Here is a 25,726-nt window from a genome sequence, read left to right as displayed (position 1 = left end):
TCTTATAAAGGAACATGTTAGGCAAACTTATCTAGAACTGTTATTACCAGTTCTGCTTATATTCAAAGAAAGTATGTCAATTGTGGCCCTAATAAAGAAAGAGGTGTAGTTTAGTAGTGTGATCCTAAGCTGTAGCAGTGTGGCTCTGATGTTGACTTCCTCTAGGGTCTTGGGCAAGTCTTCATAAACTTAAACTTTGTCTCCATTTTCCTGTCTGTAAAATGGGGCATAATACTACTTACCTATACCTACCTCTCAGATGTCATGCCATAGACCCACTCTGTCACCTTGGACAAATCAGTTCACTTCTCTGTGCCTCGATTGCCTGTCATATCTATTTAGATTGTAAGCTCTTCGAAGACTCTCTCTTACTAAGTGTTTGTATAGTACTTAGCAAAAAGTTATCTTGACTGAGGCCTCTACAAACTACATACTAATAAAAAGTTAAGCATTTATTCCAAATTCTTCTCTGCTTTGCATTTCCTGTCTTCTTTGTCTGACCTTTAATTATAAACTCTTTTGGGCAGGATCTGTATTCATTCTGTGTCTTCTGCATGGCTGAGCTCTTTGTCAGGGCTTACTAATCAAATAGAAAGTAGTAGTATGGGCCAGATGGTCCCCTCTACTTCTGGAGAAGATCCAGCTCTGGTGGTCTGGCTGGGGAATAGCTGAGTGTGTGCCGGCTCCATGGCATCATCCCCTCCCCCTTTTCCTTGACCCAGTGAAAGCCGCTCAATGGATCCAGGGGAAGGGGCTCTAAGCATAAGGAGAATTACAATCTGTGAGTGGAAAGGAGTGTAGCCAGGAGCATGACTGCTCTCCATGACCCCCAACCCCTACTGAGGATCCCAGAACAAAATAATGTTGATTCTGTTAACATTCTATTACTTGCTGTTAACCTAAACTGATTGGGGTCCAGTGGTGGATCCCATGGAACCATGGCTCTTATAGAGTTATGTTCCCATGAGGGTTGGGGAACCGTGTGAAGGTAGAAGACTGCCATGTGGATGGTTCTGCCATCTATGGATCTTCCAGTATGTGGGGATTTAAGAGGCCAGTTCTCGTTCTGCAGAGGCTACATGGCTAAATTCTGCCCTGTGAAGGAACAATGTGTTGGAAATGCAGTGTGTGGAAACTTCCAGAAATTCTTGTATCCTTGTGTGTATGTGCTCAGTTTTTTTTAAAATAAGACAATTTGTCCTCTTAACTTTGAACATGAAAAGTGCTACGTGAATGGTAAGTATTATTAATAATTATTATTATTACTAATGGAAAAGGATAACTAATTATGTCAAATGGAAAAGGATAACTTTGTTAGGGAAGGAAATTATATTTTTAAACTTCTAAGTGGATATTACAAACAATGGAAAGAAAAAAATCACGAAAAATGCATTAAAAATAGACTGTTTCCTTCGAAACATTTCAACTCCATCTTCATTGCTTTTGAAGGGTCAGTAACAAGATATTTAAGGAGGAGATATCACAATGTATATATAAAAAAATTTTGGAGGTAGAACAAAGTGATAGTTTTCTACTTTCAAACCACATTTGCCCTGTGTCAGTATCAGCATTCTGCCCATCTTTTCACCTCTGCTCCTCAGTTCAACATGGGAATAGCAGAAATATGAACTTGACAAGATCTCTAAAGTACACAGAAAATACAGTGATTCAGACTGGAAAAGAGATTCTAATTTCTGCAACTTAATTTTATTTTTTCTTTATTTTTAAATAATAGCATATACATTTTTGTGTTTTAATATAGAAGAAAATATTATGATATTTTAATTGTAACCACACTGAAAAAAGTCAGTCTTTCAATGGATGGCTTGTCTACCTGTTTATAAAAAGTGTTTATAAATTCTTAGTTTATATTGACCTTCTGGATGTATAAAGAAACCTCTGCTCTTCTTTTAACGTTTTCTAATTTGCTACAGCTTGGAGCTCAAGAGATTTATTTTATTAAAGAGGTTAATTCACTTAAAATTTTTTAATCTGAGCAGGTGCAACTGCAGCAAGCAATTCAGCCTTTGAGGTCACTTTTGCTTCACACACTAATATGTCATTTTAAAATAATTTTTGACTCTTCTGAACTGCAGCTGTTTGCTATCAAGAAGTTAAACACCAGAATTTAGGTTATTTTACCATACAGTCCATTTTAATGGATTACTGACTGTTGGCAACTCAGGCTTCATCACCAAAGTTCTTTTAACTTTATCGTTAAAAAGGACACCAGGGCTTCAAAAATCCTGATTCAGTAATGATAGGAAAACAGTATTAAACATCTAGGGCAGGGGTGGGCAAACTACAGCCCGGGAGCCGCATCTGGCCCTTCAGATGTTTTAATCCAGCCCTCGAGCTCCTGCTGGGGAGCAGGGTCCAGGGATCACGCGGCTACCGGAAGCAGCTGCATGTCTCCCCTATGGCTCCTATGTGTAGGGGCAGCCAGGGGGCTCCACATGCTGCCCCTGACCCAAGCTCTACCCCCCACAGTTCCCAATGGCCAGCAACCATGGCCCATGGGATCTGCAGGGATGGCATCTGCGGACAGGGCCGCGAATAGACCCGCCAGGCAGTGCCTCTGCGTAGGAGCTGGAGGGGGGGACATGCTGTTGCTTCTGGGAGCTGCTTGAGGTAAGTGCCACCTGGAGCCTGCACCCCTGACCCCCTTCAGTGCCCCAGCCCCAGTCCTGATCCCCTTCCCACCCTCTGAACCCCTCAGTTCCACCCTCCTGCACCCCAGAGCCCGCACCCCCAGCTGGAGCCCTCAACCCCCCACCCGCACCCCATCCCCTTGCTCCAGTCCGGAGCCCCCTCCTGCACCCTGAACCCCTCATTTCTGGCCCCACCCTGAGCCCACACCCCCAGCTGGAGCCCTCACCCCCTCCCGCACCCCAATCCCATGAGCATTCATGGCCCGCCATACAATTTCCATATCCAGATGTGGCCCTTGGTCCAAAAAGTTTGCCCACCCTAATCTAGGGCCACATTTTCAACTGGGCCTCAATCTTGCCACTTAAATTTGTGTCTTCAGTTTTGTATGTGTATATTTTTGAATGCATAAGCCCCCCTTTTATATTTATATACACTTAAAACTAAAGAAATCCTCCCTTGATATGCATGTTAGAGGAGAAATATTAAATGTTTTGGCTTTGTAAGATATTAAACGTTTATCAAGCATCAAAAGTCAATTCTATCATGAATTTTAAGAGTTTCTACACTTATTTTGGGGGTTCTATAAAGGTAATGAGTGTAATTCTTCTAAAGTTATACCAATAGTTTCTTCATCTTTAGCTCTCTTAAGTAAAGTCTATTAACTTTTTTTGAGATTTGTGTTTGCCATTTCCTAGTCCATCTCATCTATTCCAATAATTTTTTTTGTCAGACACTTGATCACTACTGTCTAGAGTTGCTTTTCTATTTGCTGCTTATCACTCAATCTATTTTTCATAACCTAGAATCCTCCATAAACACTTTCCCATTTCTGTCTCTTTCAGGTGCCAAATTGTTTGGCATACAGATGAGAACAATTCATAAGAGAGTCTCAATATTTTTTCAGTTACTGTGACCCTGCATTCAGTCACTCACAAACAGTCTTCCTGAGATGTGCCACAGAATCCTTTGCACAAGCTCCCACAGAGCTGAAAAGGAGAGGCTGCTGGGATCAGGGCAATGATTTATGGGGTATTCTTGGCATCTGAGGAAGAATAGTTGCAAATGGTTGAGCTAATGTGCATCAGCAGAAGACCATCCATGGCGAATGAGAACAGGTTTGCAACCCACACAGACAAGTATAGACAGAAAAGGGAAGGAGAGCTATGAGAGGTAAAAGAAAGAAAATCAGATGGGTGAGCAAATAGATAAAGCAGAAAACTAGGGAGAGAATAGAGAAAAGAGATTTCAGAGAAAAAGCATGTAGAAAACAGGAAGGGAAAGTTAGATAAAATCCTCCCAAAAGAAAGAGTGCCTCTTGTCCTTAGAAAGACAAAGTACTGCTTCCACAACAGTTAATTCAGGCATTGGGAAGGAGCAAGAGAACTGAGAATGACCTAATCATCTGATCTAAGGAAATTAAACTAAAAGAAAAAGAAAAACCAGGAAAGGAAAGGGTGTCATTTCTTTTGGCCTTAGAACACTTCCAGTCTGCATCCATTTTTCAAATTGTTTTCTGAAGTGGGTCCCCCAAGATTTCCCCACTTCATTTATACATGGCAATTCACAACCTCCAGCTGCTTCCCTTGGCATCATTTCTCCACTTACTTCTTCCCAAGTTACAAATGGAATTTGAGCCTATATATAGCAAAATTCAAGCAAACAACAACAAAACCAGACAAAACAATGCAAACAAGAATATTCAACTTCTGTTCCATGACACAGAAGATCCCATAAGGAATAATCTGGATATATATTGTGCAAAACTGGATTCAATGAGTTTTGCTCCCTGAGGGTGTTTTCAGGCTACGCCCTTCAATTTTTGCTGGCAAAGTAGAATAAACAACAAAAAATGAGAAAAAAATAATTCCTCTTAGAGGAATTCTCACTGAACATAGATATATTCAGAATCACAAGGGCCTTTTCTTCATTTTGCTGTCATTTTAGAAAATATTTAAAGGTCTTTCTCCTCTCTTTGCCCCCACCGCTTTCTTCAGGGCACCAGTCAGTTCCAGGTACTCTCCCTGGTCTCCAAAGTGATTCAGATCTATCTGAAAGAGCTAGACTGAATGAGTTACCAGGTCTGAGGTTAGCAAAATGAACCAGGATATAAGGGTCTTACTGATACAGATCCCAAATACAGGTGCACAAGATTTGTAACAAATATACTCCACTCTTTCAGATACACAAGTATAGGGTAATATGGCAAAAGTAGCTATTTGCTCTTCATCGGTTGAGTTCACATGGCTAGGTCTTACTTTAGTAACATCTGGATATTAAGACAGAAAGTCCAGGATGACTAATGATGGACAAATGCATGATTGATATCTTAAGTTTTCCCCTGAAGTACATTATTATACTAGACAGCTAACATTTTTCCCATACTGACCCCAAATACTGTCTAACAAAATGTCCTTCCAGATGGGTGTGTGAGGTGGCAGATGTTCTCCCACAATGTTTTACTCATCTTTCCCTGACAGTATTGCCAATTTATTTAGGTTCAAGAGTGTAAACAGGAGTTAGTTAGTCCAAATGAGGAGACTGTTCATTAAACAGGAAAATGATGTTAGATAATTTTGGAGAGTTCTCCTTTTACATTACTACTTTAGATAGGTCTGAGCCTAAGAAGTTGTCAACTTCTGAAGAGTCTATGGAACCGGGATGGTCAAAAAAATACAGCACCTTATAAGTCAAACACAACCCACAACCTGTGTCTATCCCTTAAGCACTATTCCAGGCTGCTCTTGGTTTTCAAAAAAACCCGAGGCGTACTTGTGGCAGCTTAGAGACTAACAAATTTATTTGGGCATAAGCCCTTGTGGGCTAAAACCCACTTCATCAGCATGCATCTGATGAAGTGGGTTTTACCCCACAAAAACTTATGTCCAAATAAATTTGTTAGTCTCTAAGGTGTCACAAGTAGTTCTTATTTTTTTTGCTGATACAGTCTAACATGGCTACCTCTCTAAAGTCTTGGTTTTCAGTGATTTCCACTAGTATGGGGAGATGAAGGACCCAGAAAATATTTATCACGAAGTGGTGATGCTAGACAGGACACGCACATGCAGCTAACATTTGCTGTCATCCAGGCATGTTGTTCTGAAATAGAGATGTTAATAGGTCTTCACATGGATTTCTTTACTTGTTTGCACTAAAGAGAAGACTATACATTCCTAAGGAACGTATGGAAATTGCCACCTTGCTTTGGTGGTGCTGGATCAGCATGTGCTGGGTCCTGCAGGCGACGGTGCAGAGCAGCACAGTGGGCCTGGGCACCCCCATAAGCCACTTGGCTCAGGCTGTGGAGGGGAGGGGAGGGCATGCTGAGAGAAGGCTCCCAGCAGGCTGCTTTGCTTGTTGGGCAATGACGCAGTGCATACTGGCACCTGGTGTTCCAATCTACCCCCTCCCCTCGGACCCAAGGGAGTCACCTCATGTGGGAGGCAGCACCTCAGGGTGTGAATCAGGTTACAAACAAAACCCTTCTGCCACCCACCCAACCCTAAGGGCTTCATGGTGGCTGAGCAGCCACCAGCCCACGCAACCAGCAGCCAGAAGGAGGGGGACACCCCCGCCACAAACAAGTAGAAGGGACCGCGGAGGGGGAGGAGCTCATGTCGAAGGCTCTCATCAGGGGAGGGGACCAAAAAGAGGGAAAGAGGCTGAACCCCCGGGACCCCCAGTTCCACAGAGGGGAGCAGGACCTGGCCCCGCCCCCGTGCTGCGAGGGGGTGGGGCAGGAAATAGGAAATCTGAGAGCACAGAAGAGACATTGAAGCCACACCCCGTCACCGCGCATGAGGAACCTCGCGCGCGCGGCTAGTTTAGAGAAAAGAGCAGCGCACCAGAGGCGGAGTTTTGCTAACGGTTGGTGGTCACGATCCAGATCCGCCATTGGCTGGGTGTCCCGCGCCGGCCGCCCATTGGCTGTAGTTCCGGCTCGGCGGGTAACGGCTCGGGGCCGCCAGGCGCGTGGCTGTGTGAAGCAATGGCCTCCAGTAGCCCCGAGGAAGGGGCGGCCGAGGTGGACCCGGCCTTGGGTGAGAGTTCCAGCTCATGGCCAGCTGGGCCCTCGTCCGGCGCTGGGCGGAACCGGCGGCCGCTCCTTGCCAGTCAGGGCGAAGAAAAGGCGGAGGCCGACCCATTGCCAGCCCAGTACCCGTCCCACCTGGGGGCCGTGCCAGGGCGGGACAAGGTGGGCTTGTATTGCGACAGGCTGCTGCGGGGCTGCAAGGTGAGCGTGGCCCGAGGCCGGGAGCGCAGCACTGGCTGGGGCAGGTGGGGAGTTCCCTGGAGGCCGCCTGCGAGGGGAGGGGTTTCTTTGGGGGGTCTTCAGGGCACACGAAGAGGCGAGGCGCGCTCAGCCCCACGCGTGCCCGTCCTCGGACGGTAAACCGCTCCAGCTAACGAGAAATCCACATCAGAGACCATGCGGACATGCCCTCCGGCCGCTGCCCCCGGAAGGCGAGAGAAAGAGTAAAGAATATAATGGAAGAGGGGAGCAATCGAAACGAAGGGAGGAGAAAATGGCAGATGGAAAGGGGAGGGGCCGGGCAGAAAAATAAAAATCCAAGAAGCGGCAGCTGTAAGGTTAGAGAACACTGGTGCAGAGTGCCATGGTGTTTACGGGGCTTGTTAGTTCCGAGACATGAGATAGACAACATAAATGATATCTTTTATTGGACCAGCTTCTGTTGATGAGAGTCAAGTTTTCCAGCTTACACAGGTCCTGAAGGGGAGCTTGGTGTAGCTTGAGAGCTTGTATCTCTTTCCAACATAATTTGGTCCAATAAAATACATTAGGGCACCCACCTTGTCTCTCATGTTATTTACTAGCTGTGTCAAGTCTACTTCACCATGGTGTTAGTACAAGAAACTATTGACATTTTATTTCTCTGTAAAATAAAATAAATTTCCCATCTGTGGGAAAAGTTGCACACTTCACAGATATGAAATAATCTCACCACCCTAAACTATGTCATGTATCACTCAACTGGCATTTATTTAAAAAGAGGATGGTGGTTCATAGTAGTGCACAGAGCCTTAGTCTTCCCATATATTGTCTTTTGATGGTAAGTTACGCTTTAGAATAGTGAAGCTTGACAGAATTAATTGAAAGGCAATTCAGTGATCCCCACTGTGCTGTTTTGAGAAAGTGTTACCTCCTTTCTTAGTTATAATGGCTGTCTCTGATAAACTGGAAAGCTATTTAAAAACAGTCCTCTTTCCGTAAAGAGTAGCAATATAATAAAATTTAGGAATTTGGTTATTATTTGTCAACACATTCACTCACAACACTTTGATTTAAAGTAATGAATTAATTGTGTACTGTATTTAATTTTAACATTGTCAGTTAACTTTTTTTAAAGTATTTTTCCCTCCCACTGGGTTTCGCTCTTTTTTTTTTTGCTTGTTTTTCTTTCCTGTAAGAGAGTATACTCTCTCTCTCCCCCCCACCCCTATGATTTTCTTTCCTTCTTCCTCCTCCCCATTATACCCTTCTTCTCTGCTGCCCTTAGAGTGATATTCAACAACTTATGGATTACTGTGAAGTTTTATATGAATTTATTTTTAATTAAAAGTGCAGTGCCTTTAAGATAGGTGAGTTTTTTTTCTCGTCATTCATGTAATAGGCAGAAGATGCCAATGAAGCAATGAGTAAATATCTTTTGGAAAAATTGAAAATGAAAGAAAAATGGCTTGGAGTCTGGAAGACCAATCCAGAGCTTTTCTTCATCAATTCTGAAGACGTCCTTATACCTTTTGTTGGAATACTTGTTGAAGTAATTTTCCTTTTTATTTTTTCATTCTAGTTAGTTGTCATTAAAATAAAGCATTTAGGTTTTTAAAGTTTAATGGAAAAAATAAGGCTCATAGCATCTTGCACACTAATTATCATTGAGTTTTTTCAAATTTCTCAAAGTTCTCAAACACCTGTGTTTTCAGATCTCTATATAGTGTTGAGTATTCAGCTATTCTTCGAGTGCTTGTTCATGTCCATTCCAATCAGGTGTGTGCGTGTGCACGTGCCTGGAAGATTTTTCCCATAGCAGCATCCATCAGGTGCCACCCCTTCAGTTCCTTCTTACCGCCAGTGACGGTTGGCTAGAACTTCCTGTAGCCCTTGCTTAGCAAGCGCATTCTATAGTTCTCTGTATATAGTTACCTTAGTTATTAATAATTAGAGTTTTTAGTAATTAGAGTTGTTGGGGGTCCCTCCCCATTCTGACTCCCCAGAGCCATTGTATGCTGCAGTCCCTGGGGTTTAAAAACTGTGTGGCCTGGGCGAAGTGCATGCTGAAGAGCAATCCACACTCCTCATGTTTATGGTGCTTACGGGAGGGTCACCAAAAGGATCGCTGTAAGATCTGCCGCAAGTTCCGCCCTAGAACTGTTAAAGAAAGGGAACAGCAGCTTAAGGTGATCCTCCTGGAGGCAGCTGTACGCTCCCATTCTGACCCAGGCTCAGGGGACCCGGCTCCTAACACATTGTCCTCGACACGGAGCGTCCCAGCACTGTCGTCAAGCTTGGCACAGAGAAAAGACTCGTTCCAGGATTCTTGGCACCGGCACAGCACCTCATGAGGCCCAGCTGAGAGCAGGCACTGATCCCACTCGCTAGTGCCTCAGAAGAAAAAGAAGCTGGACAGTCGGTCACCTCTGGCTAAGTCCAGAGAAATGAGACCCCAGGCGGGCCACAGCTCTGGATCCCCTACTGGGGCCACATCAACTCCTGCCCAGGCAAGGAAGTTGAGTCCAGGTCCCCCACGGTCACCAGTCCCTACAGGCCAGTAGCTACAACTCCCTTTGACGCTGGAAGCTTTTGAAGCTGCTTGGAACCTGCAGCACCTTACGGCACTGTTCTCACCCCTAAGGAGGAAAGAACCTCTCGTGCTGGTAGCCCCGCCCTGCCCCCCAGCACAGTCAAGAGGGAAGCCAGCTGTGATGTCCAGGCGCTCCCCCTCTCCATGTCTCTCAGCACCGGCCCACGCGGACAGAGAGCCTACCTGCTCCCTGAGCTCTCCTTCTCCTCCGTGATCTTCAGTCTTGGAGACCTTGGAGTCAGAGTCCGACTCCTTCTGATCCAGGAGAAGTAGGAGCCGAAGATAGAGGTCTGAGAGAGACAGGAGAGAGCCCCAGGTGTGGCCACCGCAGTGGCAGAATCCACCACAGTGGCCATTGTGGACCCCCGGGCCTTTCATCAAGGCCAGGGAGGGACCCAAGGTCACCACTGTGCTGCGTTTTCTGTCGCCTCAGCCACCTTCATCCCACCATCGTCTATGCAGCTTCCCTTGGCACCTGCCCATATGCCAGTGCCTCCGGCCGTGGCGCCAGCACCAACCTTGGCACCACTGACTCGTCTGACTTCAGCTCCAGCACAGATATTGATACCGACTACAGCGCAGGCACTGACGACCCTGGCACAGATACCAGCGACGGGCCTGCCACCTTTGTCGGCGCAGACAGGGGGATTTGCACCAGCTCCATCGATGGTTCCTACGGTCTTACTGATGGTGGCGCCAACACCGGGTTCAACGTGCACAGTCCCAGTGCTGGTGAGCGCCCCATTGGCACTGATCCTGCCCCGAGTGTCACGGGGTCCCCTGGGGACGGATGGCATGAACATCCGCCTCTTATAAGTGCCTCCTCCTCATCGTTGCCAGACAAGGCATTGGCGGATACAGCCGTAGCCCCAGCACTTGAAGACAACAGGGTGCTGCAGCAGTTGCTGTGAAGGGCTGCTCAGAGACTGGGCATTAAGGCCGAGGAGGCTGATACCGTGGTGGACATCCTCGCTCCCTCAGGACCTTCTCGTATTGCCCTACCACTGATTAAGACTATTGTGGATGCTACCAAGACCCTGTGGCAGACCCCAGCTTCCTTGCTGCCCCCTCCCAAGCTCAATGAGAGGCATTATTTAGTGCCCTCCAGAGGGTACGAACGTTTATACCCGCAGTCACCCTCTGACTCTCTTGTTGTGGACACTGCTAACCAGTGTGAGAGATAGGGTTTCCAAGCCCTCCCCAAAAAACAGGGAGGCTAAGCGACTAGACCTTGTCAGGAGAAAGGTCTATTCTACAGAGGGTCTGCAGTTCCGTATTTTGAACCAACAGGCCATCGTCAGCAGGTACTCGTATAACACTTGTATGGCGATCGCCAAATTTACGGAGCTCCTCTCTTCGGACTCCCGAGCCGAGTTCTTGGCCTTGGTGGAAGAGGGGAAGCTAGTGTTCCCTCCAGGCCATGTTGGATGGTGCAGATACTGCCACTAGGGTCATGACTATTGGGGTGGCCATGAGAAGGGGCTCATGGCTCCAAGTCTCGGGGCTCCCTTATGAGGTCCATCAGACTATTCAGGACCTCCCATTTGAGGATGTGACTCTTTTCTGAAAAGACAGACAAGAGGCTACACAGCCCAAAAGACTCATGAGCCACCCTCAAGTCTTTGGGCCTGCACACTCCCGTCATGCAGCGGAGACACTTCAGACTGCAACCTCTTTTAAGATTCCATCACCAGAACTGCCAGTATGGTTCTCGGAGGAGGAACAGGAGTGGCAGGAGGAGACAACACCTGTCTTCAAGCCAGGGCTCTGGCCAACCCAAACTGCCTTCTGGCCCTAAACTGTCCTTTTGAAGGAGCGGTCGAGGACAGCGCACCAGATCAGAGACTGGATCTACTCCACCTTACCTTTTCCTCCTGAGTGTCTACTGTGCATGGTCCCACACTTTGGAGCGCTGGGTGCTCCGCACAGTAGAGAGGAGATACTCCATCCAATTCTGTCCCCTCCCGCCCTTCTACCCTCCTTCCCCGTCCCTCTTCAGGGACCCTTCTCACAAGCAGCTCCTTATCCAGGAGGTGCAGTCGCTCCTATCACTAGGGGCAGTGGAGGAGGTTCTTCAGGAACACAGGAGCGAGAGCTTTTATTCCTGGTATTTCCTAATATCAAAAGCCAAAGGTGGCATCAGGCCTATCCTGGACCTGCGAGAACTCAACAAGTTCATGAAGAAACTCAGGTTCCGCATGGTCTCCTTGGCCCCCATCATCCCCTCACTAGATCCAGCAGACTGATATGGCACCCTTGACTTGAAGGACGCATATTTTCATATAGCAATCACTCAGCCCCACAGGAAGTACCTCAGGTTTGTGGTCAACAGAACCCACTACCAATTTACGGTCTTCCTATTCAGCCTGTCAGCAGCACCTCGAGTTTTCACCAAGTGTACGGCAGTCGTCACCGTGTTCTTGTGAAGGTACCAGGTACAGGTATTTCTGTACCTTAACCACTGGCTGATCGAAGGCTGCTCCAGGACCCAAGTGGAAGCTCAGGTCAGATTCAGCAGAGCCACCTTTGACAGCCTGGTCTACTTCTAAATGAAGCAAAATCGACTCTGTCTCCTGTCCAGACAATAGAGTTCAAAGGGGCAGTGCTGGACTCGACCGAAGCCAGGGCATACCTGACGGAGGCAAGGTTTCAGGCCCTCAACAGTGTAATTAGAGGCTTCAGACAGTTCCCTCCCACTACAGCGAGGAACTACCTGAAACTTCTCTGACACATGACTGCCTGTACCTACGTGGTGCAGCATGCCAGACTCAGGCTTTGACCACTTCAGTTGTGGCTCAAGTCAGTGTATCGCCCAGCCAAGGACAGCTTGGACCCCAGGATCGTGATGCCTACCTCACCTGGTCCTCGACTCCCTCCGGTGGTGGATCGACGCTCAGGAGGTATGCTCAGGGGTTCCCTTTGCCGTCTCTGTCACTGGTGACGGATACGTCAGACTTGGGCTGGGGAGCTCATCTGGGAGACCGCAGAACTCAAGGCCTCTGGTCGCAAGCAGATTTGGGTCTCCACATCAATGTCAGAGAGCTGAGAGCGGTGTGCGTAGCATATCAGACCTTCCGTCCTTACCTAACCAGACAATGTGTATCAATCATGACGGCCAATACAACAGCAATCTATATCAACAAACCAGGGTGCATGCTCCTCTCTCCTGTAGCAGGAAGCCCTCATGCTTTGGGACTTCTGTGTACAACATTCAATACATCTGCAAGCATCGTACCTCCCTGGGGTACAGAACGAGCTGGCGGACTACCTCAGCAGGTCATTTCACAGCCACAAGTGGTTCCTTCCCCAGACATCGCAATTTCAATCTTCCAGAGGTGGAGTTTTCCCCAGGTGGACCTTTTCGCCATGCGACGCAAGAGGAAGTGCCAGTTGTTCTGCTCCTTCCAAAATCACAGCCCGGGCTCCAGCATGGATGTTTCATTCCTCCTCCATTGGGGAGGTTCTCTCCTATACGCCTTTCCACCCATACCACTTGTTCACAAGGTGTTCTCAAGATCTGCACAGATTGAGCTCAGGTCATACTGATAGCACCGGCCTGGCCCTGTCAGCACTGGTACACACACATCTCCTAGACATATCTGTGGGAGCCCCGATTACCTTGCCACTCTTCCCAGACTTTCTCACACAAGATCGCAGGCGTTTCCAACACCCGAACCTCCGGTCACTTCATCTCATGGCATGGAAGCTGCATGGCTAAATCCATTGGAGCTTTCCTGTTCAGGCCAGGTTAGACAGGTCCTCCTTGGCAGTAGGAAACCCTCTATGAGAGCCACATACCTTGCCAAGTGGAAAAGATTTTCAATCCAGTCGGCACAGCACCATTTGCCCCTGAACTACCTTCTTCATCTGAAACAGGAGGGACTCTCGGGTGCATTTAGCCGTCATCTTGGCCTTCCACTTGGGCGTGCAGGGCTGCTCTGTGTTTGCTAACCCCATGGTAAGATGATTCCTAAAAGGGCTCGACAGGCTATACCCTAATGTCCGTCAGGCTATCCCTGCCTGGGACCTCAACTTGGTCCTCTCTAGGATCATGGGGCCACCCTTTGAACGTTAACACCATGCTCCCTGCTCTACCTCTCTTACAAGATGGCATTTCTGGTAGCGATAACCTCGGCCAGGAGGGTGTCTGAGCTGAGGGCCCTAACATCAGACCCTCCCTATGCTGTGTTCTATAAGGTCAAGGTTCAGCTCAGGCCTCATCCTGCTTTCCTCCTGACGGTTGTGTCACAGTTTCACATCAACTAGGGGTATGTCTACACTATGAAATTAGGTCGAATTTATAGAAGTCGGTTTTTTAGAAATCGTTTTTAAATAGTCAATTGTGTGTGTCCCCACACAAAATGTTCTAAGTACAATAGGTGCATTAACTCTGCGAAGTGCTTCCACAGTACCGAGGCTAGCGTCGACTTCCGGAGCGTTGCACTGTGGGTAGCTATCCCACAGTTCCCGCAGTCTCCGCTGCCCATTGAGATCCCAATGCCTGATGGGGCAAAAAACATTGTTGCGGGTGGTTCTGGGTACATGTCATCAGGCCCTCCTTCCCTCCCTCCCTCTGTGAAAGCAACGGCAGACAATCGTTTCGCGCCTTTTTCCTGAGTTACCTGTGCAGACACCATACCACAGCAAGCATGGAGCCCGCTCAGCTCACTATCACCATATGTCTCCTAGGTGCTGGCAGATGCAGTACTGCATTGCTACACAGCAGCAGCAGCAACCCATTGCCTTGTGGCAGCAGACGGTACAATAGGACTGGTAGCCGTCATCATCATGTCCGAGGTGCTCCTGGCCGCGTCGGTCAGGAGCGCCTGGGCAGACGTGGGTGCAGGGACTACATTAGGAGTGACTCTACCAGGTCACTCTCTTTAGTCCTGCAGGCAGTCTTGTTGTACCATCTTATAGTGAGCAGGCAGGAAGTATGGATGGCTAGCAGTCCTATTGTACCATCTTCGGCCGAGCAGCCAAGAGATGTGGATGGCTTGCAGTCCTTCTGCACCGTCTGCTGCCAGCCAAAGATGTAAAAGATAGATGGAGTGGATCAAAACAAGAAATAGACGAGATTTGTTTTGTATTCATTTGCTCCCCCCTCCCTCCCTCCCTCCGTGAAGTCCTGCCTGAAATATGAGAGGGAGGGATAGCTTAGTGGGTTGAGCATTGGCCTGCTAAACCCAGGGTTTTGAGTTCAATCCTTGAGGGGGCCATTCTGTGTGACAGTTGTTTTTGTTTCTCCTTGTTGTAAAGCCACCCTCTTTGTTGATTTTAATTCCCTGTAAGCCAACCCTGTAAGCCATGTCGTCAGTCGCCCCTCCCTCCGTCAGAGCAACGGCAGACAATCGTTCCGTGCCTTTTTTCTGTGCAGACGCCATACCACGGCAGGCATGGAGCCCACTCAGATTTGGCAATTAGGAGCACATTAAACACTACACGCATTATCCAGCAGTATATGCAGCACCAGAACCTGGCAAAGCGAAACCGGGCGAGTAGGTGACGTCAGCGTGGTGACGAAAGTGATGAGGACATGGACACAGACTTCTCTCAAAGCACGGGCTCTGGCAATGCAGGCATCATGGTGCTAATGGGGCAGGTTCATGCGGTGGAACGCCGATTCTGGGCCTGGGAAACTAGCACAGACTGGTGGGAGCGCATAGTGTTGCAGGTCTGGGACGATGCCCAGTGGCTGCGAAACTTTTGCATGCGTAAGGGCACTTTCATGGAACTTTGTGACTTGCTTTCCCCTGCCCTGAAGCGCAAGAATACCAAGATGAGAGCAGCCCTCACAGCTGAGACGCGAGTGGCCATAGCCCTGTGGAAGCTTGCAACGCCAGACAGCTACCGGTCTGTTGGGAATCAATTTGGAGTGGGCAAATCTACTGTGGGGGCTGCTGTGACGCAAGTAGCCAATGCCATCAAAGATCTGCTGATATCAAGGGTAGTGACCCTGGGAAATGTGCAGGTCATAGTGGATGGCTTTGCTGCAATGGGATTCCCTAACTGTGGTGGGGCCATAGACGGAACCCATATCCCTATCTTGGCACCGGAGCACCAAGCTGCCGAGTACATAAACCGCAAGGGGTACTTTTCAATAGTGCTGCCAAGTACTGGTGGATCACAAGGGACTTTTCACCAACATCAACGTGGGATGGCCGGGAAAGGTACATGACGCGCGCATCTTCAGGAACTCTAGTCTGTTTCAAAAGCTGCAGGGACTTTATTCCCAGACCAGAAAATAACCATTGGGGATCTTGAAATGCCTATAGTTATCCTTGGGGACCCAGCCTACCCCTTAATGCCATGGCTCATGAAGCCATACACAGGCAGCCTGGACAGTAGTCAGGAGCTGTTCAACTACAGGCTGAGCAAGTGCAGAATGGTGGTAAAATGTGCATTTGGACGTTTAAAAGTGCACTGGCGCAGTTTACTGACTCGGTTAGACCTCAGCGAAACCAATATTCCCACTGTTATTACTGCTTGCTGTGTGCTCCACAATATCTGTGAGAGTAAGGGTGAGACATTTATGGCGGGGGTTGAGGCAAATCGCCTGGCCGCTGGTTACGCGCAGCCCGACACCAGGGCGGTTAGAAGAGCCCAGGAGGGCACGGTATGCATCAGAGAAGCTTTGAAGACTAGTTTCATGACTGGCCAGGCTACAGTGTGACAGTTCTGTTTGTTTCTCCTTGATGAAACCCCCCGCCCCTTGGTTCACTCTACTTCCCTGTAAACTAACCACCCTCCCCTCCTCCCTTCGATCACCACTTGCAGAGGCAATAAAGTGATTGTTGCTTCACATTCATACATTCTTTATTAATTCATCACACAAATAGGGGGATAACTGCCAAGGTAGCCCAGGAGGGGTGGTGGAGGAGAGAAGCTCCGGGAGGGGTGGGGAGGAGCGAAGGACAAGGACACATAGCACTTTAAAAGTTTAAAACTTTAAAACTTATTGAATGCCAGCCTTTTGTTGCTTGGGCAATCCTCTGGGGTGGAGTTGCTGGGTGGCCGGAGGCCCCTCCACCGCATTCTTGGGCCTCTGGGTGAGGAGGCTATGGAACTTGGGGAGGAGGGCGGTTGGTTACAAAGGGGCTGTAGTGTTGGTCTGTGCTCCTTCTGCCTTTCCTGCAGCTCAACCATATGCTGGAGCGCATTAGTTTGATCCTCCAGCAGCCTCAGCATTGAATCCTGCCTCCTCTCATCACACTGCCGCCACATTTCAGCTTCAGCCCTCTCTTCAGCCCACCACCTCTCCTCCCGGTCATTTTGTGCTTTCCTGCACTCTGACATTTTCTGCCTCCACGCATTCGTCTGTGCTCTGTCAGTGTGGGAGGACAGCATGAGCTCAGAGAACATTTCATCACGAGTGCTTTTTTTTCACCTTCTAATCTTCACTAGCCTCTGGGAAGGAAAAGATCCTGTGATCCTTGAAACACATGCAGTTGGCGGAAAAAAAAGGGTGGGGACAGTGGTATTTAAAAAGACACATTTTATAGAACAATGGGTACACTCTTTCACAGTAAACCTTGCTGTTAACATTACATACACAGCACATGTGCTTTCGTTCCAAGGTCACATTTTGCCTCCCCCCAGCGCGTGGCTAGCCCCCCCCACTCCCTGTGTCTAACAGCGGGGAACATTTCTTTTCAGCCACAGGCAAACAGCCCAGCAGGAACGGGCACCTCTGAATGTCCCCTTAAGAAAAGCACCCTATTTCAACCAGGTGACCATGAATGATATCACTCTCCTGAGGATAACACAGAGAAATAAAGAACGGATGTTGTTTGAATGCCAGCAAACATACACTGCAATGCTTTGTTCTACAATGATTCCCGAGTACGTGCTACTGGTCTGGTGTGGTAAAGTGTCTTACCATGGTGGACGGAATAAGGCTGCCCTCCCCAGAAACGTTTTGCAAAGGCTTTGGGAGTACATCCAGGAGAGCCGCAAATGCCAGGGCAAATTAATCATTAAACATGCTTACTTTTAAACCATGTATAGTATTTTAAAAGGAACACTCACCAGAGGTCCCTTCTCTGCCTGGCGGGTCTGGGAGGCAGCCTTGGGTGGGTTCGGGGGGTACTGGCTCCAGGTCCAGGGTGAGAAACAGTTCCTGGCTGTCGGGAAAACCGGTTTCTCCGCTTGCGTGCTGTGAGCTATCTACAACTTTATCATCATCATCTTCCTCGTCCCCAAAACCTGCTTCTGTGTTGCGTCCATCTCCACTGAAGGAGTCAAAGAACACGGCTGGGGTAGTGGTGGCTGAACCCCCCAAAATGGCATGCAGCTCATCATAGAAGCGGCATGTTCAGGGCTCTGACCCGGAGCGGCCGTTTGCCTCTCTGGTTTTTTGGTATGCTTGCCTCAGCTCCTTAAGTTTCACGCGGCACTGCTTCGGGTCCTTGTTATGGCCTCTGTCCTTCATGCCCTGGGAGATTTTGACAAAGGTTTTGGCATTTCGAAAACTGGAACGTAGTTCTGATAGCACAGATTCTTCTCCCCATACAGCGATCAGATCCTGTACCTCCCGTTCGGTCCATGCTGGAGCTCTTTTGCAATTCTGGGACTTCATCATAGTCACCTCTGCTGATGAGCTCTGCATGGTCACCTCTGCTGATGAGCTCTGGCCAGCGTGGCAAGCTGCAGGTGACCATGCAAACAGGAAATTGAAATTCAAAAGTTTGTGGGCCTTTTCCTGTCTACCTGGCCAGTGCATCTGAGTTGAGAGTGCTGTGCAGAGCGGTCACAATAGAGCACTCTGGGATAGCTCCCGGAGGCTAATACCGTCTAATTGCGTCCACAGTACTCCAAATTTGACCTGGCAAGGCCGATTTAAGCGCTAATCCCCTTGTCGGGGGTGGAGTAAGGAAATCGATTTTAAGAGCCCTTTAAGTCGAAAAAAGGGCTTCATCGTGTGGACGGGTGCAGGGTTAAATCGATTTAATGCTACTAAATTCGACCTGAACTCCTAGTGTAGACCAGGGCTAGGACATCTTTCTCATGGTCTTCTACCCTAAGCCATATTCCAGGGGCAGGGAGCAAAGACTCTACTCTCTGGATGTCCGCAGGGCACTGGCCTTTTACATCGAGAGAACAAAATTGTTCATGAAATCAGTCCAGTTGTTCATGGCAGTGGCAGACAGGATGAAAGGTCAGCCTGTGTCATCCCAATGCATTTCGTCATTCATAGGTTCCTGTATTCGTGAGTGCTACAACCTGGCAGGTGTTCCTGCACCTCCGATCACTGCACACTCCACCAGGGTGCAGGCTTCATCTACAGTGTTCCTGGCCCAGGTCCCCACTCAGGAAATCTGCAGGGCGGCGATGGGGTCCTCCATACGCACTTTCTCCACGCACTATGTGATAGCCCAGGAGACCAGAGATGATGCAGCTTTCGGACAAGCAGTACTCCAATCAGTGGACAACTCCGATCCCATCTCCTAAACTTGGGCTTGGGAGTCACCTGATGGGAATGGACATGAACAAGCACTCGAAGAAGAAAAACTGTTACTCACCTTCTCGTAACTGTTATTCTTAGAGATGTGTTGTTCGTGTCCATTCCAATACCCACCCTCCTTCCCCTCTAGCCGGCAAGAAGGAACTGAAGGGGTGGCGGGTTGGCAGGGCCCTATGTTGAGCGCCATGAAACTGTGACTCCAGGTGGTGCCCAGACTGACCCGATGGATGTTGCTATGGAAAAATCTTCCGGCCACCGTGCACACACACCTGATAGGAATGGACATGAATACCACATCTCGAAGAATAACAGTTACGAGAAGGTGAGTAACCGTTTTTTCAGGTCCTCCATTTGCGCATGCTTTTGGAACTATATTCATTCACTAAAATTTTCAAGTGCAGAAACGGATATAGTTTGAGCTATTGTGTATGGTAGTCAGATTGTAGAAAATAACATCTTTGTATACTCTGCCAGTCCGTATTTCTGAAATTTATAGAGAAGCTAGTTGGAGTTTTATCAGTTCACATACCTATCATTATTCCATTGTGGCAGCTTAGATAGGAATCTTATAGCCAGCTTTTTTGAGAGGTAACTGTTGGTCACTCACCTGCAGTGTGAGATCCTTGTGGACAAGCATTGGAAAAGAGGCTATTTACCTTACAGAAAGTGAACTTAGAGATGCTTTGGTCCACACAGATTTCATGACCCTTCCTTCCCCACTGATTTGGAATCCTTATGGCAGGGGAGTCCCAGCAATCTTCCACAAAGAAGCTAAAATCTAGGAATGAAAATCCTGCAAGATACTGGTAAACAGCAGAATTAGTGGTAAACAGTTTTCCTATTTCCCCAGTTTCATTCTGGAGGTGTGTACAGCTCCTGGTGAGACTTACTGAGCTTCTCCTGACTGATAACTACACGAAACTTCATGGGATTTGAACTGCTATCTAGCTATGGAGTAGTGTCTTTGTTCTTCTCCCAACTTTATGGATATAATCACTTCACTGCTTGGGGATCCTGGTATGCAATACGATCTCTTTGTGTTTCTTCTGAGACTGGTTCAAGTGCTTGTAATTGCACGTTGGTCTCTGAGAACTGGAAAAAAAGCATACCTATATCCTGTTTCCTTGAATTTGCAGGTTGGAGGATAACGGTAGGGACAGGATTAGACTATCAATTCTTTTTTAACTAACTTTTCCTTCTGCAACATGTGATGTGTAGTCACACACTTAAATTATTTTCTATTTTCAATGTAGTTTTTTAAAAAAAATTCTGAAGTTATGGTTAAAAATGAAGTATTCCAGCGTCTGGAAATGCCAAAATGAAGGTCACTTTCACAATCTTAACTTCTGCTCCTATAAACATTACAGTATTTAATTATGAGATTACATGCTATATTTCCCCCACCCCAGGATTCCTGTGATGGATGCCTCCCTGGGGTGCCACCTAGAACTGGGGTATCACTGAGCCCTCTGACCCACCAGCTCCCTCTCACATTGTGTTGCCATGACAAGTTGCAAAGCCCTCCAAGCTTGCACTTTCACCAGCATTCACACAGGTAGGGACACACCCAGCTGCAGTCACATGCAGGTTCTCTAACCACCAGCCTCCCAGCCTAGGACCTCAGAGCAGTACCATTCTGTGCTGGTCAAATCTGGCCAACATATGGGCTTAACCTCAGTGTGAAGAGGGCCATGCATAGTTGTGGTAACCAAGCTGAGATTTTCCCCAGACACCTTAGTCAAACGCACACTGGTTTGGATTAAAACAAAATAAGTTTATTAACTACAAAATAATAGATTAAGTGATTATAAGTGATAGCAAACAGATCAAAGCAGATAAATAAAACCTCATACTGAGCTTAACATACTGGATAGGTAGAATGTGAATTAGCAAATTCTCACCCTGAGTGATAAATAGGCTGGCAGATTCTTAAGACACAAGCTGCCTTGGCTTTGCAGCTTGGGTTTCCCAGGTTTTCATACACAGGCTAGAAATCCCTTTAGGCTGGGACCATCAATTCCGCTCTACCCCTCCTTCAGCCTTTATTCCGCAGGTGTTTCCAGGTGTGTTGTAGAGAGAGTGAGGTACTATCATGATGTCATTTTCCTACTTTTATATCTTCCCACTTGCTAGAAAGCTCTTTTGCTGTTCATAGAATCATAGAATATCAGGGTTGGAAGGGACCTCAGGAGGTCATCTAGTCCAACCTCCTGCTCAAAGCAGGACCAATCCCCAACTAAATCATCCCAGCCAGGGCTTTGTCAAGCCTGACCTTAAAAATAACTAAGGAAGGAGATTCCACCACCTCCCTAGGTAATGCATTCCAGTGTTTCACCACCCTCTTAGTGAAAAAGTTTTTCCTAATATCCAACCTAAACCTCCCCCACTGCAACTTGAGACCATTACTTCTTGTTCTGTCATCAGCTACCACTGAGAACAGTCTAGATCCATCCTCTTTGGAACCCCCTTTCAGGTAGTTGAAAGCAGCTATCAAATCCCCCCTCATTCTTCCGCAGACTAAACAATCCCAGTTCCCTCAGCCTCTCCTCATAAGTCATGTGTTCCAGTCCCCTAATCATTTTTGTTGCCCTCCGCTGGATGTTTTCCAATTTTTCCACATCCTTCTTGTAGTGTGGGGCCCAAAACTGGACACAGTACTCCAGATGAGGCCTCACCAATGTTGAATAGAGGGGAACGATCACATCCCTCGATCTGCTGGCAGTGCCCCTACGTATACATCCCAAAATGCCATTGGCCTTCTTGGCAACAAGGGCACACTGTTGACTCATATCCAACTTCTCGTCCACTGTAACCCCTAGGTCCTTTTCTGCAGAACTGCTGCCGAGCCATTCGGTCCCTAGTCTGTAGCGGTGTATGGGGTTCTTCCGTCCTAAGTGCAGGACTCTGCACTTGTCTTTGTTGAACCTCATCAGATTTCTTTTGGCCCAATCCTCTAATTTGTCTAGGTCCCTCTGTATCCTATCCCTACCCTTCAGCGTATCTACCTCTCCTCCCAGTTTAGTGTCATCTGCAAACTTGCTGAGGGTGCAATCCACACCATCCTCCAGATCATTTATGAAGATATTGAACAAAACCGGCCCCAGGACCGACCCTTGGGGCACTCCACTTGATACCGGCTGCCAACTAGACATGGAGCCATTGATCACTACCCGTTGAGCCCGACAATCTAGCCAACTTTCTATCCACCTTATAGTCCATTCATCCAGCCCATACTTCTTTAACTTGCTGGCAGTTGCTGTTACCTGAGTCAAACAGTTTCCATTGTGTAGCGCTATCTCTTCTATTGTACATAGTTCCTGGGGTAATCCTTGGGCGCGTTTCCTCAATATGCCATTAACATCATTTGGCCTTTTTACTGTTGTAACTGAAAGGTTGCTTGTGGGTATTTTCAACCTCACAACTTGTTTCAGTAACAGACATAGTCAAACTTCATAACTTCACATACGACACTAGCACATACAATCCAACGAGACATTAATGTCTAGCAGATCAAGACTCTTAGAATGATACTTCACAAGGCATGCTTTGTACAAAATATATCCTAATTACATGATAGCGGTGAATATTAGGGTGCCAGGGTATCAATTCCCATTTCACTTCATGTGCAGGTTGGATAAGTTCTAAAGGGACATGGCCAATTTGAGTTCTTCATAATTGACTGAGTTAAAAAAAATTACAGCTTTTGATGATGAAGCATCCTTTAAATACCATAAGCAGAAAAAAGTAAAAAAAAATAAAATAAAATTCTGTACATCTGATGTTTAGAAGGATCTTTTGGATGAGCTCAAGAGCAAAAACACCAAACATACTCAGGGTTATCCCTCTTCCTTTCTGGGCTATACCTGCCTGCTGCCTCTTATGCTTCAATTTTAGCTTTGCTACCAGATTGTTCGTAAATAACTTTTAGTAGGGCTTGGGAAAGACTGTATATGTGAGGCCTCACCCTCCCAAATCGGTACCTAGATTGAGAGATTTCTAAGATCAGAAAGGTCCACTTTAATCTATTCTAGGCTAACACAACCTGGATAACACATGCCATAAACTTCACCCAGTAATTTCTGCAGTATGTAAATGAACACTACAGAGTCCAATAACTTATAATTGAACTAAATCATATCTTTTAGAAAGACATCCACTCTCTGATATTAAGATTTCCCTATGTAGGTACATAACTCACAAGTCATAATTAACCTTAATTATAAATAGTTAAATAGATTGAGCTCCTTACATTTCTCTTTGCAAGATGTGTCTTCTAGACCTTGAATAATTTCTGCCATCTTTGAATGCTCTAATTTTGTGAGAACAGGACACACCATTTCAGTGATAGTCTTGTCAATAGCGTATACTGAGGTAATATCATTGTTCTGTTTATACACCCAATATTTTTATTAGCCTTTTTTGCCTTACATTCATTGGGTTATCTACTGTGGTGTGCTGCATCCTGAGTGCCCCTTGTGGCTTTATGGGCTGCCCTGCAGTGGCCCTGCCTCAGTTTTCCCTCTTGGACTTGGCCCTCTGGATAAGCCGTTAACAAAAAGTCTGCCCCTTCTGGGGTATACAAGTCCAAAACAAACACTTTGTCCTAGTCTCAAACTGGGCCCAACCCCTCCTTCCTGAAGGGTCTGTCTTCCCTCCGTTCGACTCAAGCACTCTGCCCATACTGTGGGCTCAGCTTTCGCTCTTCCCGGACTCCTTTTCGTCTCTCACCTCAGCTCCTTCTGAGCATCTTTGAGTAGTTCCCTGCTTCTTCCTAAATAGCCACTCCCTGGCCTTCTCTCCTGGAACTTTCCACAGGCCTCTGCCTGTCTTGTGCTCTCCATTCCAGTCAGCTCTCTACTGCTGGGCTACTTCTTTTAGCCAACCCTGCACAGGGCTAATGGAACATGGCTGACTGTCCCAAGTCCTTGGCCCTTAAAGGAGGCATGTCAACCCTTGTATATCTGCAATGACTTAAATCCTCTGAGTTGCAGTTTTCCACATAGTCAGCCTAATGATGTCAGTTTGCCAAATTTCAACTTTCTAGCCCAAGCCATTGAGATACTTAGAACTATTCAAGAACAAATGAATTTTTAATAAATCCCTCCCTTCTTTGGTTCAGCTGCTTCTGAGAATTTTTATTCAGACTTTAACAAAAAAAATCTCTTTCACACTGAGACCAGACTTGGAAAATTTCATCCTGAAAGGTAAAGGCTTGTTAAAGTTAGAGGTAACTGAAAAAGGTTATTTAATGTGGAAATACTTAATACTAATATTGTTTAGGCAACCTTGAATGTATGTCTTAAGTATAATCATAATTCTTATAAACGTAAATTCAGGAACTATTGCTTAGAACTGCTAAAATGTGCCATTTCATTTAGTTTTAAATACTGGCCTCTACAGCTGTCTGTAGTGTTTAGATTAAAAAGTAACTCATAATTTTCAGTTTACTTATTCTGTAGCAAACTTATCATTTTCTCTTAAAATCATACTACTGCTTTAAGGTAAAATTAAAGGAAGATGTCATTTTCACTAATTATTTTTAGTTTTATAGTATGGTCCACTTCTACAGATGGCAGTCCCATGAAAGTTAATAAGAACTTTGTGTGTGGCAGGATTGCAGGATCATACTAACAAAGAAATAGACATTTTAAAAAATTTTTGTAACTGTATATTTCTTATGTCTTAGGTTACTTGCAAACCATCTCAGAGCACCTCATCTCACTTGAAAGCTTCTGTATCTGTTGCTGAACCATTTTCCTCTAATATTGCAAATATTCCAAGAGAGCTTGTTGAGAATGTTTTGGATGAACTGGACCATTGTGTACCTCTGCTGGAAATCTACCCTGTCGAGGGGCCGGATATGGTAGTATTTGATATTGCCCAGGCTTTGGACGTTGTGAGGTATTTAGCTTTTTCCCCTGTATTTTTGCCATTCAGAGATGCTAAAATGTTAACTGAGGAACTGTACCTAAAATAGAAAGATTAGAAAGATTTACTTTGCTTCATTAATAGTGTAAGAATATTCACAAACAAAAGTCTGAGTTTAAAAAGTGGTAAGGATGAAAAAGTATTTTGATGAAGTCCAGTTAATGCCCCAAAAAACTCTTGCAATTTGATTGGATTTACCTAGTCCAGGAGTGAACAGCTTCTGGACCTGAGATTCAGCAGCTCTATCTGGATTCTGATGCTTTGCCTTAACACTTCTGCTTTTTTTACTCTAAAAGGTGTTGACTCTTATTTTAATGCGCCAACCATATGGTGTTTTCAAGGTTTGCAGTACTGTATCTTGAGTAGAGCCAGTCAAGAATTTTCTGACAAAATGCTTGTTAATGTGTAGAAACAAACTGTTTGCAGAAAAGGATTTCTTTCAGTGAGTCATTTCAACTTGAAAATATTTTGCCATTTCTTTCTAGCTTCATAATGTAGTGTCACCAAGTTGGAAGTGTTCACGGAATTGATTGCCTCTCTGCTGCCCCAGTGTTTTGCCTCTGCTCAAAGAACCTAGAGGTTCCCCTAGGACTCATCTCTAAGCAGGAGTTACTTCCATTGTGCATATTTCTTTTCTCTTCCTCTTCTTGATGCCCCCAGTAGGTTAGGGCAGGTCTACACTTAAAAAGCTGCAGTGGCACAGCTACACCAATGCACCTGCACCATTGTAGCACTTTAGTGAAGATATTATGATGCTGATGGGAGAAACTCCACCTCCATGAGAGATGGAAGCTATATTGACGGGAGATACTCTCCTGTTGACATAGCGCTGTCTATAATGGGTTAGGTTGGTATAACTGCA

At 46.5% G+C, this 25,726-nt stretch overlaps 1 protein-coding gene across 1 annotated transcript in view; it reads left to right on the top strand.

Annotated features, from left to right (window-relative positions):
• Positions 1-6,637: 6,637 nt before the first annotated feature.
• Positions 6,638-25,726, top strand: part of SHCBP1L (SHC binding and spindle associated 1 like) — a 67,521-nt gene continuing 48,432 nt past the window's right edge. Inside the window, exons 1-3 of the mRNA XM_077825010.1 lie at positions 6,638-6,883; positions 8,283-8,432; positions 24,623-24,837. Of these exons, the coding sequence (XP_077681136.1) occupies positions 6,638-6,883; positions 8,283-8,432; positions 24,623-24,837 (611 nt within the window). The remainder of the gene's footprint in view (positions 6,884-8,282; positions 8,433-24,622; positions 24,838-25,726) is intronic.

The sequence above is a fragment of the Eretmochelys imbricata genome, chromosome 8 (assembly GCF_965152235.1).
Source record: "Eretmochelys imbricata isolate rEreImb1 chromosome 8, rEreImb1.hap1, whole genome shotgun sequence".
Lineage (NCBI taxonomy): Eukaryota > Metazoa > Chordata > Testudines > Cheloniidae > Eretmochelys > Eretmochelys imbricata.
This window is presented reverse-complemented; position numbering and strand designations above follow the sequence as displayed.